We start from the raw sequence: 17,013 nt of genomic DNA on the forward strand, positions 1-17,013 counted from the left end.
CACAGACTCTGAAATAGGCTCCAGGCTCCGAGCTGGCTGCATCAGCACAGAGCCCGACGCGGGGCTCGAACCCACGAACCGCGAGATCATGACCTAAGTGAAAGTCAGATGCTTAACTGACTAAGCCACCCAGGCGCCCCTGAAGGTGTGATTTTAAGTTAGCAGTACCTTCACCCATGCTGCTGGCTCTGACTGCAATGCTCTGCCTGTTACTCATTTAGGGAACATTTAGTTTTTCACCAAGACTTACCTCGAGGGGTGACGCCTGGGTGGCTCAGTTGCCTGAGCATCCAACTCTTGATTTTAGCTCATGGCCATGAGATCAAGACCCGTGTTGGGCTCAGCAAGGAGCATGGAGCCTGCTTGGGATCCTCTCTGTCTCCCCCTCTTTCTCTGCCCCTCCCTCTCTCATTCTCTTTCTCAATACATAAACTTAAAAAAAAAAAAAAAAAAGACTTACCTCCAGCCACATCTTCTACTGAGGAACCTCCTGCCCACGATGGATTTAAGTCTCCTCTCCTTCCTCTGTGTTCTCCCAGTACCCTGTGCCCATCTATCCTTCTGATAAGTCTGACTAATCTTACTCCTCCCTGGCCCTACAGTTCCACAAGTTCAAGAACAGGATCTGATTTGTCTCTGTGTTCCCTGGGCTCAGTGGTAACTCACACAAACACACAAGTATTGGTGATGCTCCAAATCAGCCAACCTTCCACACTGTTGCCAGGCTTCTCCCGCTAGGAACAAGATTCGATCATGTGACTTCCCTGCTAAGAAAGCCTCTGTTGGCTCCTCTTAGTTTGTCACTGTCTAGCTTCATCCACTCCTTTGGCCTCAGGCATTATATGCATGCTGATGATACCCAAATGCCAGCCCAGAACTTTCTCTAGTTTTAGATATAAAACTGCCTATTTTGCTTACTTAGTCCTGTGTCTTGAAGGGACCTGAAACTAGAAGAATCAGATGCGTGCTTTCCTCCGTGAGCTGTCTTCTTCTTGTGTTTTCTCTCAATAAATACTATCATCCACCACTTGGTTGCCCTAACCTGGAAGCTGGGAGTCACCTTTAAGAAACGGGCTAAGGACACCTGGGTGACTTATTCAGTTAAGCCTCCAACTCTTGATTTCAGCTCAGGTCATGATCTCATGGTTCATGGGATCAAGCCCCACATTGGGCTCTGCACTGACAGTTGGAGCCTGCTTGGGATTCTCTCTCTCCTCTCTTTACTATTCTGGCCTGCTCTCTCTCTCTCTACCATTCTCTCTCTCTCTCTCAAAATAAATAAACATTAAAAAAGTGAGACAGACAGGTTAAGAGTATGAATGTGGTAGCCAGATAAATGTCTTCAAATAGTGGCTCTGCCACATAATACCTGTGTGACCTGCACCCTCGTAGACTTTAAATCTGTACTCTTATCACGGCAGTATCTACCTCCCCAGGTCATTGAATGATAGATAGAATCACATCAAGTGTTGGGGAGGCACTTCCACCTAGAAAATACTTACCAAATATCAGTCTTTATTATTCTAAGGACCCTGTCCCCCCTTTACCTCACCATCCAACCACTGAGTCTGTAGATTCTACGTTCTCAATGTCTCTTGAATCTGTCCCACCCTTTCTGTCCCCACTGCCACTCTCTTCATCCAGCCTCTGGTCCTCTAATGAGTACAGAAGCTCCCTAACCAGTCGTCCTGACTCCGCTCTTGTCCTCTTTCAATCCTTTCTCCAGATTTCTAGTGTGGCTTTTTCTAAAAACCGACTCAGCTCATGTCAACTTCCGGCTGAGCTGAACTTCTTTCAGTTCCTCAAATGGACAGAACTCTACTCTCCCTCCACAAATGGCGTTTCCTCTGCCGGGGCCTCTGCTCTCTGTGAGCTACCTCCATGGCCTGGCTCCTTCTTCTTTCTACTCCCCATGTAAACGTCACACTAGCTTCCCACCTCCAAGACTCTGACAGATGTCCCTGCTATGCGTCACCTTCCTCCAAAGTGCCTCAATGTCCCCTGTTCTAGCACCATCACATGTCACCACAATGGTTCTAGTGACTGTCTCTCATCCCTGGACTGGGAGCTCCATAAGGCAAAGTCTTTATTTTGTTCACTACTGTGTCTCTAGGAATTAGCATAGGTCTGCCCCATTATAGGAGCTCAAAACATTTTTAAATTACTTAATTTACTTTTAATACGTAATACATGCAACTAGTAGAAAATCCAAAAGTTGCAAAGGAACGTACAATAAAAAATGTCTCCCTCCACCTTGATTCCCCAAACATCCACTATAACTATTTTCTTGAGGATTCTTCCAAGATATTCTATACAAATACAAGTATATATGCATATTCACCATGGGTGTGCTAGCATATTTTACACAGTATGCGACACCTGCCTATTCTCTCACTTAACAATATATCTTGGACGATATTCCTTTTCAGCCTGTATAGAACTTAAAAAAAAAATCTGGGGTGCCTGGGTGGCTCAGTTGGTTAAGTGTCTGACTTTGGCTCAGGTCATGATCATCTCACAGTTTGTGGGTTCAAGCCCCGTGTCAGGCTCTGTGCTGACAGCTAGCTCAGAGCCTGGAGCCTGTTTCAGATTCTGTGTCTCCCTCTCTCTCTGACCCTCCCCTGCTCATGCTATTTCTTTCTCTCAGAAATTTAAAAAAAAATTTTTTTTACTCTCTTGAAAAAAAACAACCTACGTTAGTGTTCCCTTGTAAATTTGTATCATAAATTACTTAAGCAGTCTTCAGCCACTGAGTATATAGTTGTTTTCAACCTTTTGCTATTATAAACAATGTTGCCCTGATTATCCTTAAACACGTCATTTCACATACAAGGGAATATATCTCTACAATAAATACACAGAAATGAGATGGTTGAATCAAAGTGTTATGTGCATTTCATAGTGAGTTAGACATGCCAATCTGATCTCCGTAGAAGCTCACCCACTTATACACCCATGTATAATGTACAGTATAGTACATATACTGTACTATAGTACATATACTAATACATACATATATCCACATATATACCACATAGTACATATAGTACATATACTAATGTATACTACTATACATTCTTCACATGCTCACCAACACAGTATCATCAAGCTCTTTGATTTTTGGACAATCGAATAGCGATTTAAAAATGCCATCAGTGTTTTGTCACCTCTTTGAATTGAGGCTGAGCATCTTATATACTTTTTGCAAAGTTAAAGGACAGGTGACAAAGTGGGAAATTATAAATCCTATCAGTCAGACAAAGATAAACAAACCGATGGAAAGTTGAAACAAAAACTTTAACTGACACTTCATAAGAATTCCAAATGGATATTGAGGGAAACACAAATTAAAATCACACTAAGACTAACACATACCACTGGAGTGGTTAAAATGAAGAAATCTGAGGTCTTGGGATGCGCACTAGGGGTTATATGTAAGTGATGAATCACTAAATTCTACTCCTGAAACCAGTATTACACTATATGCTAACTAACTTCAGAATTTAAATAAATTTAAAACATTTTTTTAATTAAAAAAAAAATCTGGTGGTGCCTGGGTGGCTCAGTTGGTTAAGCGTCTGACTCTTGGTTTCAGCTCAGGTCATGATCTCATGGTTCATGGAATCAAACCTTGCACTGGGCTCTGTGCTGACAGTGTGGAGCCTCCTTGGGATTGTCCGTCTCCCTGTATCTCTATGTCCCTCTCCCACTCACATGCAAGAGTTCTCTCTCTCTCTCTGAATAAATAAATAAACTTAAAAAAAAAAAAAGGTAAGAAATCTGACAATACCAAATGGTGTCAACCAAGCAGAATGATAGGAGCTCTCATCCACTGCTGGCAGGAACATACATTGGGTAACTGCTCAGCGAAACTGAATTTATGAACACTCTGTAGCCCAGCAATTCCAGTCCTCAGACCTATACTCCTTGAGAAAGCCTTGCCCATGTGCACCAGTTCAGAGCAGAACTTTCTTTCTTTCTTTCTTTCTTTCTTTCTTTCTTTCTTTCTTTCTTTCTTTCTTTCTTCTTTCTTTCTTTCAAGACACAGAGAGACAGAGCACAAGTGGGGGAGGGGCAGAGAGAGAAGGAGACACAGAATCTGAAGCAGGCTCCAAGCTCCGAGCTGTCAGCACAGAGCCTGACTCAGGGCTCAAACTCACAAACTGTGAGATCCTGACTTGAGCCTAAGTCAGAGGCTTAACCAACTGAGCCACCTCAGAGCCCCCAGGGCAGAACTGTTTCTAATAGAATGAAAATGAAAAGCCTTAAATGTCCATCCACAGTAAAATGAAAAAATAAATTGTGATTTATTAATAGAGTAGAAAACCACTTAAGCAATAGAATAGACAAATCACAAGTTCATGCATCAGCGTGGCTGGATCGCATAAGAATGTTCAGCTAAATAAGTACATCACAAAAGAAGAGTATGATTTCTTTTATATAAAGGTAAAAAATGAGCAAAACTATGCTACAGTGTCTGATGGTGCATACAATGGAGGGAAAACTATATTAAAAAGACAAGGGAATGGTGATGGCTGAAATCAGTGTAGTGGTTATGCTTCTGGGAAGCAAGGGGTATGTGATAGGAGAGGCCACACAGCCATGGGCAGGGCTGCTAAACACTGGCTATATTTTATTACGTGGTCTGGATGATGATTACACAAGGGTTAGCTTTGCCTTTAAACTGTACATGTATGTTTCACACACTCTTCTGTATGTATGATGTATACCAAAATTAAAAAAAAATAATTTGAAAGTTCAGAAGAACATACACATACCATTTACATGCAAAGAAAAAAGTTGGGGCCCTGGGTGGCTCATAGGTTAAGTGAGTCTTGATTTTGGCTCAGGTCAGGATCTCAGGGTTCGTGGGATGGAGTCCCACATTGGGCTAGCAAAGACAGCTTGGAGCCTGCTTGTGATTCTCTCTCTCTCTCTCTCTCTCTCTCTCTTTCTGCTCCTCCCCCACTCTCTCTTTCTCCCTCTCTCAAAGAAACATTTAAAAGAAAATTTAAGGAAAATATAAAGAAATATAAACATACTTGCTCAAATATATACTCCTTAGGTCTGGAAGCATATGGGAGAAAGTGGTAAAAAGATTGTCACTGGGGCGTGGCACTGACTAGGAGACAGAGTAGGAGAAAAAAAATACTTTTTTTTTTTTTTAGCATTTTACTTATTTACTTTAAGTAATCCCTACAGCCAACATGGGTCTCAAACTCATGACCCCTGAGATCAAGAGTAGCATGCTCCATCAACCGAGTCAGCCAGGTGCCCCAAAATACACCTTTTAAAGTGTTAAAATCTTGTTAGGGGCGCCTGGGTGGCTTAGTCGGTTAAGCGTCCAACTTTCACGTAGGTCATGATCTCACGGTTCGTGGGTTCGAGCCCCGCGTCAGGCTCTGTGCTGACTGCCAGCTCAGAGCCTGAAGCCTGTTTCGGTCTGTGACTCCCTCTCTCTCTGACCCTTCCCTGCTCACGCTGTCTCTCTCTCTCTCTCCTGGAAATAAATAAAACATTTAAAAAAAAATTTAAAAAAAAAGTGTTAAAATCTTGTTAGTATATTACCTACTTAGAAATACATTTGCATTTTTGAAAAAGTAGTCCCATTTGTATTATTTTTCTATGGCTATATAACACGTTACCACCAATTTAGTGGCTTAAAGCAATAGACATTTATTATTTCACAGGTTATGCAGGTTAGGAGTCCAGGCATAGCTTAGCTGGGTCCTCAGCTCAGGTTCCCCCAGGGCTGCCATCAATGTGTTGACTGGTCTCTGTTTCATCTGGAGGCTTGAATGAGGAAGGAACTGCTTCCATGTGTGTTCAGATGGTTGGCAGAATTCACTTCCTTGTGGCTGTATGACTGATGGCCACAGCTTTGCTGCTGCTGGCTATTGGCCTCCTATAGTTCCTAGGGACCACTCACAGTTTCTTGCCACTTGGCTTCCTCAAGGTGAAGGAAGAAGAGAATCTTCTCCTTCTTACCAGCAAGGAGAATCTCTTCTTCTGATTCTCCAATCTGCTAAATCTTGGTGCAGTCTTATAGAACACAATATGATCGGGAGGTGGTATCTCATCACCTTTGCATGTTCTCTTGGTTAGATGCAAGTCACAGATTCTGCCCACACTTAAGGGGTAGGGATTACACAGAGGCATGGACATCAGGAAGTGGGAATTTGGGGGAGTCACCTTATGGTTTGTCAGCCATGACTGTGCTGTTTTGTGAGGGGTTTTGTCCAATTTCTTTTCTATTTTTTTCCCTTATCCACATTCAAGAGCTTGTGGATTAAATACATTAACCCTTTGTTTGCCAAAGTGCTGATTCTTTTAAAAAATTTTTAAAGTTTATTTATTTATTCATTTATTTAGAGAGTGGGAGGAGCAGAGAGAGAGAATCCTAAGCAGGCTCCACACTGTCAGCACACAGCCTGATGCAGGGCTTGAATTCACAAACCATGGGATCATGACCTGGGCCAAAACCAACAGTTGGACGCTTAACCAACTGAGCCACCCAAGTGTCCCCTTAAACTTATTTTAAGCAATCTCTACAGGCAACGTGGGGCTCGAACTCGTGATCCTGAGATCAAGAGTTGCATGCTCCACTGACTGAGCCAGCCAGGTGCCCCTTTCTCATTTTTGACAAATTAAAAAATGACTTCATGAATCTCCTACCAGCTTTTCCACACGCTTTTAGCTACAGCAACAGTGACTTCATCAAACCTTTGTATAGTCTGTTTACCTTACGTGGAAAGCTGATCTGGGTCAAAACACAGAATTTAATCGAGGTTCAAGGATGGGTAAGAATGTTGATTTGGACTTGACATGAAACTGCTCTGATTTTGATTTATGCCAAGATGAGTCAAGGTAGTAGTGCAAAGAAGCCTGTAATGAAGCTGCAGGTAGGAAGACAAGGCAGATATTCCTCCTGTGTCTCACGGAGAGGCACCTGAAGTCCTGTGGAAGGAGAGATGCTTTTCAGGGTGGCAGAGTGTGGATCGCTAGTTTTGCTGCTTTGTATGCCTCTAATGATCTCAGCACCCCAAGATATCTCTTGTCACCAGGTGATGCCATACAGCTAGCTGCCCAGTAAACCACAGTGTCCATAGTCCAGGGTTCAGGCTTTATGGTATTTGCTGTGCCATCTCTGGGCACTCTCCCCTTACCTGTGCCTGGACTGCAGAGCCAAAGAGTTGTTTGATTATTTCCTATAGGGTTTTTTGTTTGATTGTTTGTTTGTTTTGTTTTGTTTTACCAGGATAGACACTTCGATTCATTCAACACTCAGCTCCTAGGCTGTCTCCTAAAGAGACATCAACACTTCCAGGCCAAGGTAGTTGTACCATCATCTTTGTGTGAATTATGACTATTGTAATTGATCTTTGTATTTACATTTCTGTCTATTTCACTCAATACCAAGACCCTCCAGGGCGGGGACTGAGTCTGATTTCCATATAGATCCGTATATCCATCTGTCCACGGGAGATGTCCATCTGGGTGTCCCAGAAGCACATTACCATGTCCAAAGCTGAACCCATCTAAAGCATCCATCTGAGTATTCATATAGCACCCAGGATTCTATTATTGCATCTTTTTTTAAAGTTTATTTATTTATTTTGAAGGGGAGAGAGAGAGAGAGCACAAGCGGGGACGGGGCAGAGAGAGGGAGAGAGAATCCCAAGCAGGCTCCATGCTATCAGCACAGAGCCCAGTGTGGGGCTTGATCTCACAAACCACGAGATCATGACCTGAGCCAAAATCAAGAGTTGGACACTTAACTGATTGAGCAACCCAGGCACCCCTCTATCTATCTAATAGATCATAGTTTCCTGTTTATAAGACTATCTCTACTAGTAGATAGTGATAAACTGAGGGCAGAAACTCGGTGAATTTTATTTATCTTTACATTGCTGGAGCCCAGCCAAACACCTCCATACAGGAACTATTCAGTAAATGTTCAGTGATCTGAACTGGATATCTGTATCTTCAGGACCAGGTACCATGAGAGCACCTAGGAAATTCTCAGAACACATTTGTTACATTAGATTCTAGGAAAGATGCTTCTCCCAAAGCCCTCTGCCCGCCCTCCTTCTCTGGCAGGCTTAGATTAACAGTGAGAGCCAATAGTTTGTCACATAGCAACAATAGTAAAGAATGAGCTACTGCCGAATAGAGCAGACGCTTGCCTGCCGCAGAGAGCAGAGCAGAGCTATTTTGAGATTCTTTAGGTAAAGTCACAGTCTGATAGGCCCACACATTGTGGCGATAGTTACCATCAGCTTAGGGGTACAAGGCATTGAAAACATCTTATTTGCATGTCTGTCTTTTTTGCCATCCTTTGGAGAACCCTTTTAGAATACAAAGGACCAAATTTTAAGTCATGGTTTTCTTATTTTGAAGTCAACCAGATCTTTATTTATAATACTGCTAACATATTTTAATATCCCACTGAATTACTGTACAGATGTTCTAATTTGTAGATCAAATGACCAAGTATTAAAAAAAAAAACAAAAAAAAAAGACCAGTCTCAGTCCAAATTTCCCAGTATGGCACACATGGTCCTTTGTGGCCTGGCCAGGCCACTTTTGCAGCATCCTCTCCTGCCCGGGGCTCTCTCATTAGCATACGCTCCAGCCTTAGTAACCAATGTAACAAGTGTTTCGCTTATGAATTATCCATCCTTGTTTGCCTTAAGAGAGCCTTCATCACTCTGTCGGGTAACTATTTATCAGTATGGGTTTCTCTCCAACTGGATGGTGTGCTCAGAGGACAGGATTACTGTCTTCTCCATCTTGGACTCCATAATACCTACCAAAATGCTGGGCACAGAGAAGATGCTCAGGAAAGGTTGGCTCAGGGTGTAAAAATGACAAGTTCCTGCTTGCTGGCAGTTAGGCTCTACTAGTCCACTTCAGTCCTTATGGTGGGACACCATGCCTAACATCGTGGAAAGGCACAAGTTCTGTGGCTGCTTTGGTGGTTTTCGCACTGTGTGTTCAAATTTTATAGAAGAGGTTTTGTGAATGTATGTGTTTGAGTATATGTTTATGAGTATAACTTTCTTCTTCCTTCCTTCCTTCCTTCCTTGCTTCCTTCATTCAACAGACACCATTGGCTATGAATCCTGCAGCAATTCCTGTACTAGGTCCCAGAGGCATGAGGAAGCATAAGACCCACTTGCTACCCTCCCTGAGGATTCAGTGGTAAGAGACCTGTATGTGATGTTGGAAAACCTGAGTTCAATCCTTCATTTTGCCTCAGTTTGGGATCTCATGAAGGACATTTTGTTTGCTTTACAGTCTCAGTTTCCCAGATCATTAATGAACACAAACACTTATTCTCCTTCTGTTATAAAGAACCTGGGTCAAGATATTCAAGAATCCAGGAGAGAGGAAGATTGGCTATACCTGATGGACAGGTAAGACAGACCTTGTCCTTTTCAGGGCCAGATAGACTGTGTCCTTGTCGCTGCAGTTGAATAAAAGGATGGGCAAGGAGGCCCACTCACTCAGACCAGACTGACAGATTGATGGTATTTATTAGTTTGTTCAAGAAGTTTGAGTTGAGGGGCACCTGGGTGGCTCAATCAGTTCAGTGTTCGACTCTTGACTTCTGCTCAGGTCATGATCTCACAGCTTGTGAGTTCGAGCCCCACATTGGGCTACAGATCCTGCCAGGGATTCTCTCTCTCTGCTCCTCCTCTGTTTGTGTGTGTTCTAAACAAACAAACAAACTTAAAAAAAGAAGTTTGAGTTGAGCTCCTACCATGCATCAGGTCCTGAGTTAGGAGCTGGGAGAGAGAGATGAACAGCACGGTCACCCTTCCTGATATCACCCGAAAAGGCCAACAAGGACTAGAACACAGTGCAAAATGGAGGCAATTCAGAAGTGTAGGGGGCTTGCCATGGAGGGCAGGGGAGAAGTCTGCAACCAGGATTTGAGGAGATCAGGAAGGGCTTTACAGGAAAAGGGTGCATCAGCTGAGACCTGAAGTGTGATTGGTAATTAGGTGGATAAAACAGGTGGGGTTTGTGGGTGTTTTCAGACAGAAGGACTCTATGTGAAGGTCCCAAAGACAGAGAGCATGGCACAAGAAGCACAGAAATAATTCCACTTTGCTTCAAGGAGGGAAGTTGAAAGAAATGAGACAGGCTCAGTTGGTTGAGCGTCTGACTTCGGCTCAGGTCATGATCTCATGGTTTGTGAGTTGGAAACCAGTGTCAGGCTCTGTGCTGAAAGCTCAGAGCTTGGAGCCCACTTTGGATTCTGTGTGTGTCTCTCTCTGCTTCTTCCCCCACCCTCAAGAATAAATAAACGTTTAAAAAAAAGAAAGAAAATATCCAAAAAAAATAGTGGGATTTTCAAAATCTATAAGCATTTGGTATGAATCTAAGTATTTGTTCCATATTCTATTCCCACTAACAGTATGAATATGCCAATTCTCCACGTTCTTGCCAACATGGGCTACTAAAATTTTTTTCAAGAACAGATTTTATTAAATGTAGAACAGAAATAAAAATGTTTTCTTGTAAACACTGACAACATTTTAGAAGAGTATATAAATCAATAATTCCTTGCCACAGATATGCAGCCACTTTCAAAACCCCATCCACATTCACATTTGCAGGAGCAACCCAAGTTTGTGAAGCCTTCTTCCCTCATTGACAAGTGTTTGGGAAAAACTTTGTTGAGGCCACACCTAGAAGAGCTCTTTTCCATTTAATTTTAGAACAAATTAAATACAGCTAAGCTGTATTGGGTATTGAGTGCTACTATGTGCCAAACGCTATGGTAAGCGTTATCCACAAATTGTCACGTTTAATCTTTGCAATAAAGTAGGTCTAATCAAGAAATCCATTGTACAGGGGGCGCCTGGGCGGCTTAGTCGGTTAAGCGTCTGACTTTCACTTAGGTCATGATCTCGCAGTTCGTGGGTTCGAGCCCCGTGTCAGGCTCTGTGCTGACTGCTAGCTCAGAGCCTGGAGCCTATTTCGGAGTCTGTGTCTCCCTCTCTCTCTGACCCTCCCCTGCTCACGCTGTCTCTTTCTCTCTCTCCTAGAAATAAATAAAAAAATATTAAAAAAAAAAAAATCCATTGTACAGATTAGGAGCCGGCCCGCCTCACACAGTTGGTAAGTGACAAGGGCCAGAATTTAAACCCTGGTAGTCTTCAGTGCCTCTGTTCTTACCTGCCAGTCAGTCTCTGTTCTCTCCTGTGTCTCCCCGTCCCACCTGTCCCCCTCCCACCTACCAGCTAGTGACTGACAATTCCTCCTTCATGAACACACTCCCTAGCACTGCACAATTGGTTAGATTTTCATTTGATTAGGCTAGATATAATCCAGCTGACGATTCAATTCTGCTTTTTTGAAACAATGAAGTCTCATCTTGATTGTATTTATGTGATCTGTATTTCTCCAGCCACTATCAACGTGACTGACTTCCGGGTCCTGGGCAAAGACCCCGAGGAACAAATTCCAGGAAGGAGAAGCAGCAGGCATTAGAACCCCAGGTTTACTGTGGAGCCTTCCCTTCTGGGCAGGTCCATGGCCCCTGATTCTTGTTTTTGCAGAATCTTCTCTTGAGATGGTCCTCCAATCTTCTTGGACAGGCTTTCTGTACCTAGTCCTCAAATAGTTTGGGCCAGGCAGGCTGGGTTAGTCTGAATGCAGCATAGACTCAAGTTGGCTTCTCTGCAAAAGGAGGCAAATCTTTTTCCAAAGGTCAGAAAGCTTCAAAAAGTTGGGTGAGCAACCTCCCAGAAGGAGACCACACGCCAAGTTTCCAGGTCTTGTCCACATATCTTTCTTACGTCTTTACTGCGAATGTGGGTATTAACCATTAAAAATACCTGAATCATTCCCAAAGGCCCGTTTTGACCTTACTCCCACAGGCTGAATCCCTCACAAACAATGCTAAGAAAAGACTGTCCTTCCCAATTTGCCTGCTTCTCCACTGCAGTTGGGGTGAATTAGGCCCGAACATCATAGGACAGAAGTCATCCCTGTTGGCAGCCTCGATTGCTCCTCTAACACCTGACTCCTGGCTTATTGATCCTCTTCCTCATTCGTTTGAAAGAACGTACAACAACAACAACAACAACAAAAACTAAACTCAACCATAAGCAAACACCAACTAAGGAGCATGAGATTTGAAATGAGTGAAAAAGCTTTTAACTATCTCCATAGATACTGGTTTGGGGGTTTCCTTGGGGAAACACTAACCACCTTGCCACCTCCTCAGGTACCGATTTACCCAGGGCCAAACAGCGGGATCCTGTGGTGTGTAGGAACGTGAAAGCGTGCTGGAGAGGCCCTCCTCTGCAAAACTGTGTTGTCACACACACGTTAGTTATATTCAAGAATTTTCCTGTAGTTACATTTTTGCTTTTGTCGGTGCTTACATTGTCTTGAGCACATTACTATGGTCCTTGTCCATATCTACATGATCTTTAAAGTACTACCTAGACGTGGGCTTTTATTAAGCTAGCCTACTGGAGGGGGGCGGAAAGAAGTACCATAAAATGTCCTCAGGTCTCAGATGTGTTCAGAAAAAGAATTCACGTCTCCTTTGGTGAGAGTGCAACCCTGTAGGGGCGAGTAGACACGTGGTGGGCAAGAAACACATTTAGGTCTGGTCCTAAAGCATCTTCCCACTGCTGCGATGTTTTCTGATTACCAAAATAACATAGGCTTATTGTAAAACAAATTGTAAAATTCGGAGAAAGAGGAAACAACTCATCATCAGTGTGATTTTTGGATGTGAGACGTTCCCTCTGAAAAGCGACGGAGGAGAGAGGATGCACTGGGTCTCTGGCCCTCAACACTGGCGGACGACAGAGCACCCCCTGCCCGGTTGATTCAACCGGGATTCTGAAGACCGCCCAAGGGCCCGGGACACAGGGCCATCCCCACGGCACTCCCGTTCGGCCACCTGCGCGGTGACTTGGCGCCTTCCCCGGCGTAGCGCCCGGACTCCGTCACCCCCAGTTCCCACCGCTCCCCTAAGCAGAGACCCAACCCAGGAACCTTCCCCCGCAAGTGTCCACCGACTGAAAATAGATCCCGAGTCGGCTCCCGAACCGCCTCCCCCCCACCTCCAAGTCCTCCCCTTTAAAGGGAGCCACCGGGTGACGCCGGGGGAGTTTGCGGAAGCGCCAAGCGCGTTGGGGCCTTGGGCGGATCCCGTGATTGGAACTGGCCCCGCCCCCGGGTCCTCTTCCCCCATTGTGTGAGCGGCTCGGGCCAAAGCCCCGCCCCCTCGCCACCTCCCTCCGGAGGCCCAACCCCTCCCCTTTTTTTCACCCCCCCTTGGCTCATTTCCGGCCGCCGCTGCTACCGCTAGCCTGTAAGGAGGATTCGGCAGAGGGAAGAAACAACAGCCGCCATCTTGTTTGTGTGCTAGGCTGGGGGGGAGAGAGGGCGAGAGGGAGCGGGCGAGAGTGGGCAAGCGGGACGCCGGGCGGAGTGCGGACTGCGGGAGCCGGAGTGCGGAGGCGAGCCGGGCCGGAGACAGGCGGCAGGGGCCGAGACAGTGGCAGGGGGCCCGGGGCGCACGGGCTGAGGCGACCCCCAGCCCCCTTCCGTCCGCACACACCCCCACCGCGGCCCGGCAGCCGGGCCGGCGTCGACGCCTAGGGGGGACCATTACATAACCCCGCGCCCCGCGGCGCCTTCGCCCGCCGCCGAGGGCGGCCCCGAGCGGAGCCCCGGGGGGCGGGCGCTCCCGGCACCTGGCCGCCGGGGGTGGGGGCCTTAGCGGCGGCCGTATTTATTTCTGTGCCGCGGGAGAGGAGGGCGAAGGAGGAGAGCGCGGCGCGAGGAGAGGCCGCCTGCGCCGCCCGGCGGAGCGGGGCCTCCTCGGTGGGCTCGGCGTCGGCGCGGGCGGGCGGCGCTGCTCGGCCCGGCCCCCTCGGCCCTCTGGACCGGCGAGCTCCGCGCCCGGCGTCCTCGCCGCGCCTCCGCCGCCCGCCGCGCGATGTGAGGCGGCGGCGCCAGCCTGGCTCTCGGCTCGGGCGAGCTCTCTGCGGCCATTAGGGGCCGGTGCGGCGGCGGCGCGGAGCGCGGCGGCAGGAGGAGGGTTCGGAGGGTGGGGGCGCAGGTCCGGGAGGGGGCACCGGGAGGAGGTGAGTGTCTCTCGTCGCCTCCTCCTCTCCCCCCTTTTCGCCCCCGCCTCCTTGTGGCGATGAGAAGGAGGAGGACAGCGCCGAGGAGGAAGAGGCTGATGGCGGCGGCGGAGCTCCGAGAGACCTCGGCTGGGCAGGGGCCGGCCGTGGCGGGCCGGGGACTGCGCCTCTAGAGCCGCGAGTTCTCGGGAATTCGCCGCAGCGGACGCGCTCGGCGGATTTGTGCTCCTGTGGTCCTCCGGGCCTGGGCCCAGGCCCGGCCCCTCGCACTTGCCCCTACCTTTTCTATCGAGTCCGCATCCCTCTTCGGCCACCGCGACCCGGCGAAGAGAAAAAGGAACTTCCCCCCCACCCCCTCGGGGGCCGGCGGAGCCCCCCAAGCCCACCCCAGGGAGCGGGGCGGGGAGCCCCGGCCGAAGAAGAGATTTCCCGAGGATTCTCGTTTTCCTCGCCTGTATCTCCGAAAGAATTAAAAATGGCCGAGAATGTGGTGGAACCGGGGCCGCCTTCAGCCAAGCGGCCTAAACTCTCATCTCCGGCCCTCTCGGCGTCGGCCAGCGATGGCACAGGTTAGTCCCGGGAGCCCGGGCCTTCCACATCCCCCCCCTCTCCCCCCCGCTTCATCTTTTTTGCTCGGTGCACCTTTCCTCTTCCATATTTTCTCCCTTTTCCTCGTCTTAGTTCTCTGCCTTTTGGTTAATTTTAAAGGTGTTTGAATGAGCTGGTCGAAGACGTCCAGTAGCCCAACCATTTTCTTTGCTTCCTAATACATTCGTTGCAACACTATGTCATATCGATGTGTGTTCTGGAATTAGAGCCCTTGAGTGGTGCTATGGAAATAGCCTTTATTGTTGCCTCCGTGCAGTTTAATTTTTGAAATGCCAGTGCATTTGCGTGTAAGGGCTTTCTATGCAATTTTACTTTGAATTTTTTTTTGTTGTTGAGAAACGAGGAATTGCGAGTCCTTTCTCCTTGATTGCACTTAATTCTGTTTCCTCTACTTTCCACTTTTCCTTTTCAAGATTTTCTCCTTTTGGCCCAAGATTTTCTGTTGAGGATGAGGGTCTAACAAATCTTGGCTTTATTTGCGTGTGTGTGAGATCCAGGATTTCAGGTTTGGCGTGATAAGGTTTAACGTCAAAGCTGAAATTTGGTTCCGATTTTTACCTACCATTCCTAGCCGCCCCCCCTCCCTTTTTTTTGTTTTATTTGTCTTAAGAATCAATATGGAGCGCAGTTCATTTTACATCTCCCGTTTCTTTCGTGTGTGACCAAAATGTCTGAAACTGGGGTTTTAGGTTGGGAGAGAGCAGAGGCATTTTCTTTGCAGTTTGTAGTCACTTTCTCTTTGGTGGGGGGGAGGGGGGAAATAACCGATTGTGTGGAGTTATGTAGTTGGAAATCAAAATTAGAAGTTGTAAGCCTCCCAGTCATGAACTGCAAACATACAAAAGTTTAGGTTCTGTAATTGTGTGTTTTTGTCTTTTTATGCTTTAAATATACTTGGAGATCCATACTTCAGCGGGAAGAAGCTCTACAATTCTTAACTTTACTCAGTTGTGGACTAGCCCTTTTGTCAAGGGAAATTCAGGGAGACTTCTCTCCGTCATCCCCTTCTTATAATTAATTTGGTGCTGTCCTTATGGCCACCAACCTTCCCTTTGCTGTCGTAGTTGTTTGAGGTGCTAGGATAATGAAGAGGAAGAATGGCTGGCCATCTGACAGTCCACACGATGTTCCCCCTTACTCCAGAGCATCTCTTTAACTCAACGTCATCCCTCCATCTGCCAGTGAGAGTGCATAATGGAGTTAAATGTACCCTGTGAGTTTGTAGAGAACTTCTAAAGCAGGTTTCTAAGTAGACTTCGTTTCAGAAGGTGAAAATGTAAGGATATGGCAGATGCTTTGGGTGTTTTGCTTTGATGGGAGAAAATGTGTCCTGAGTTTCAGGATAACCTGCAGAGATTGAGGATTTTTGCACAGTTCTCTACTTCAGACTTGTAAAATTGGCAGTGCGAGAACTTTGATCTCTTCTTATTCCCTGGACTTTCTGTATAGTCTTCGTGGATTTTTTTTTCTCTTACTTGCCTTTTCCCCCCTCAGCATTATTACACATATCAAGTGTCGTATTCCTTTGCAGTTAGTGAAATGTACGGAAGGATTTTCTTATCACCTTTAGACATATTTCCACCTGTAGCTTTTGTGTTGTTTCTTTAGTTTTTGTCTCATGTGGTAATGGGTTTTACATTTGAGTTCATCAGAGGCTTGGGATGTTGTAGAGAAAACTTCTTTAAAATGTGTGTCATTTTGATGATTCCTGGTTTGAGCTGCTTAGTCTTGGAGTAGCACAAGGCCTGGAAGGCAGGCTGTGCTGTGTTGTTAGACACCTCTTTTGAGATGCAGTGTTGCGTTCTCCATATTTGATCTGCGCTAACTCATCTTGGTAGTAGCTCACCTGTCCAGTACACCAGAACAAAACAGTTTTGCTACTTGATATATCTTTGGATAATTATGAGTCCTAAATGTATCAAGTGGGTTTTTTAAAGTAAAAAACCCTTAACACTGAGATGAACTCAGTCAATTTTAGTACTAAGAGTTTATGTTAGTATTACCTTTCTCTAAATTTTGTGGGGAGGGTTGAAACCCCTTTCCCCCCAATTAAGGTACTCCAGGAATTCTTTGGTGTCCAGTTTTTAATCCTAATCAGTCTGGGTTTTTTGTTGGGGGGTGGAGGGAGGTGGTTATTAAGAAAATACTGTCACTGTTCCCTTGTGAACTTAATTCAGGTTGGTGACTTTTCTTTTTTTTCTTGTTTTTCCTCTGGCCAGCAGTGTGTAGTATAAGCTTGCAGGGAACTTTTAACAGAGACACTTCACTTTAAATTTTC

General features: G+C 46.0%; 1 protein-coding gene across 1 annotated transcript in view; it reads left to right on the forward strand.

Moving 5' to 3' along the window:
• The first annotated feature begins 14,099 nt into the window (after positions 1 to 14,099).
• The window catches only part of EP300 (E1A binding protein p300), an 82,140-nt gene continuing 79,226 nt past the window's right edge, over positions 14,100 to 17,013 (forward strand). The window contains exon 1 of the mRNA XM_039237097.1: positions 14,100 to 14,695. Within this exon, the coding sequence (XP_039093028.1) occupies positions 14,602 to 14,695 (94 nt within the window). The 5' untranslated portion in view covers positions 14,100 to 14,601. The remainder of the gene's footprint in view (positions 14,696 to 17,013) is intronic.

This window comes from Hyaena hyaena, unplaced genomic scaffold (genome assembly GCF_003009895.1).
Source record: "Hyaena hyaena isolate Hyena2069 unplaced genomic scaffold, ASM300989v1 scaffold_4, whole genome shotgun sequence".
Lineage (NCBI taxonomy): Eukaryota > Metazoa > Chordata > Mammalia > Carnivora > Hyaenidae > Hyaena > Hyaena hyaena.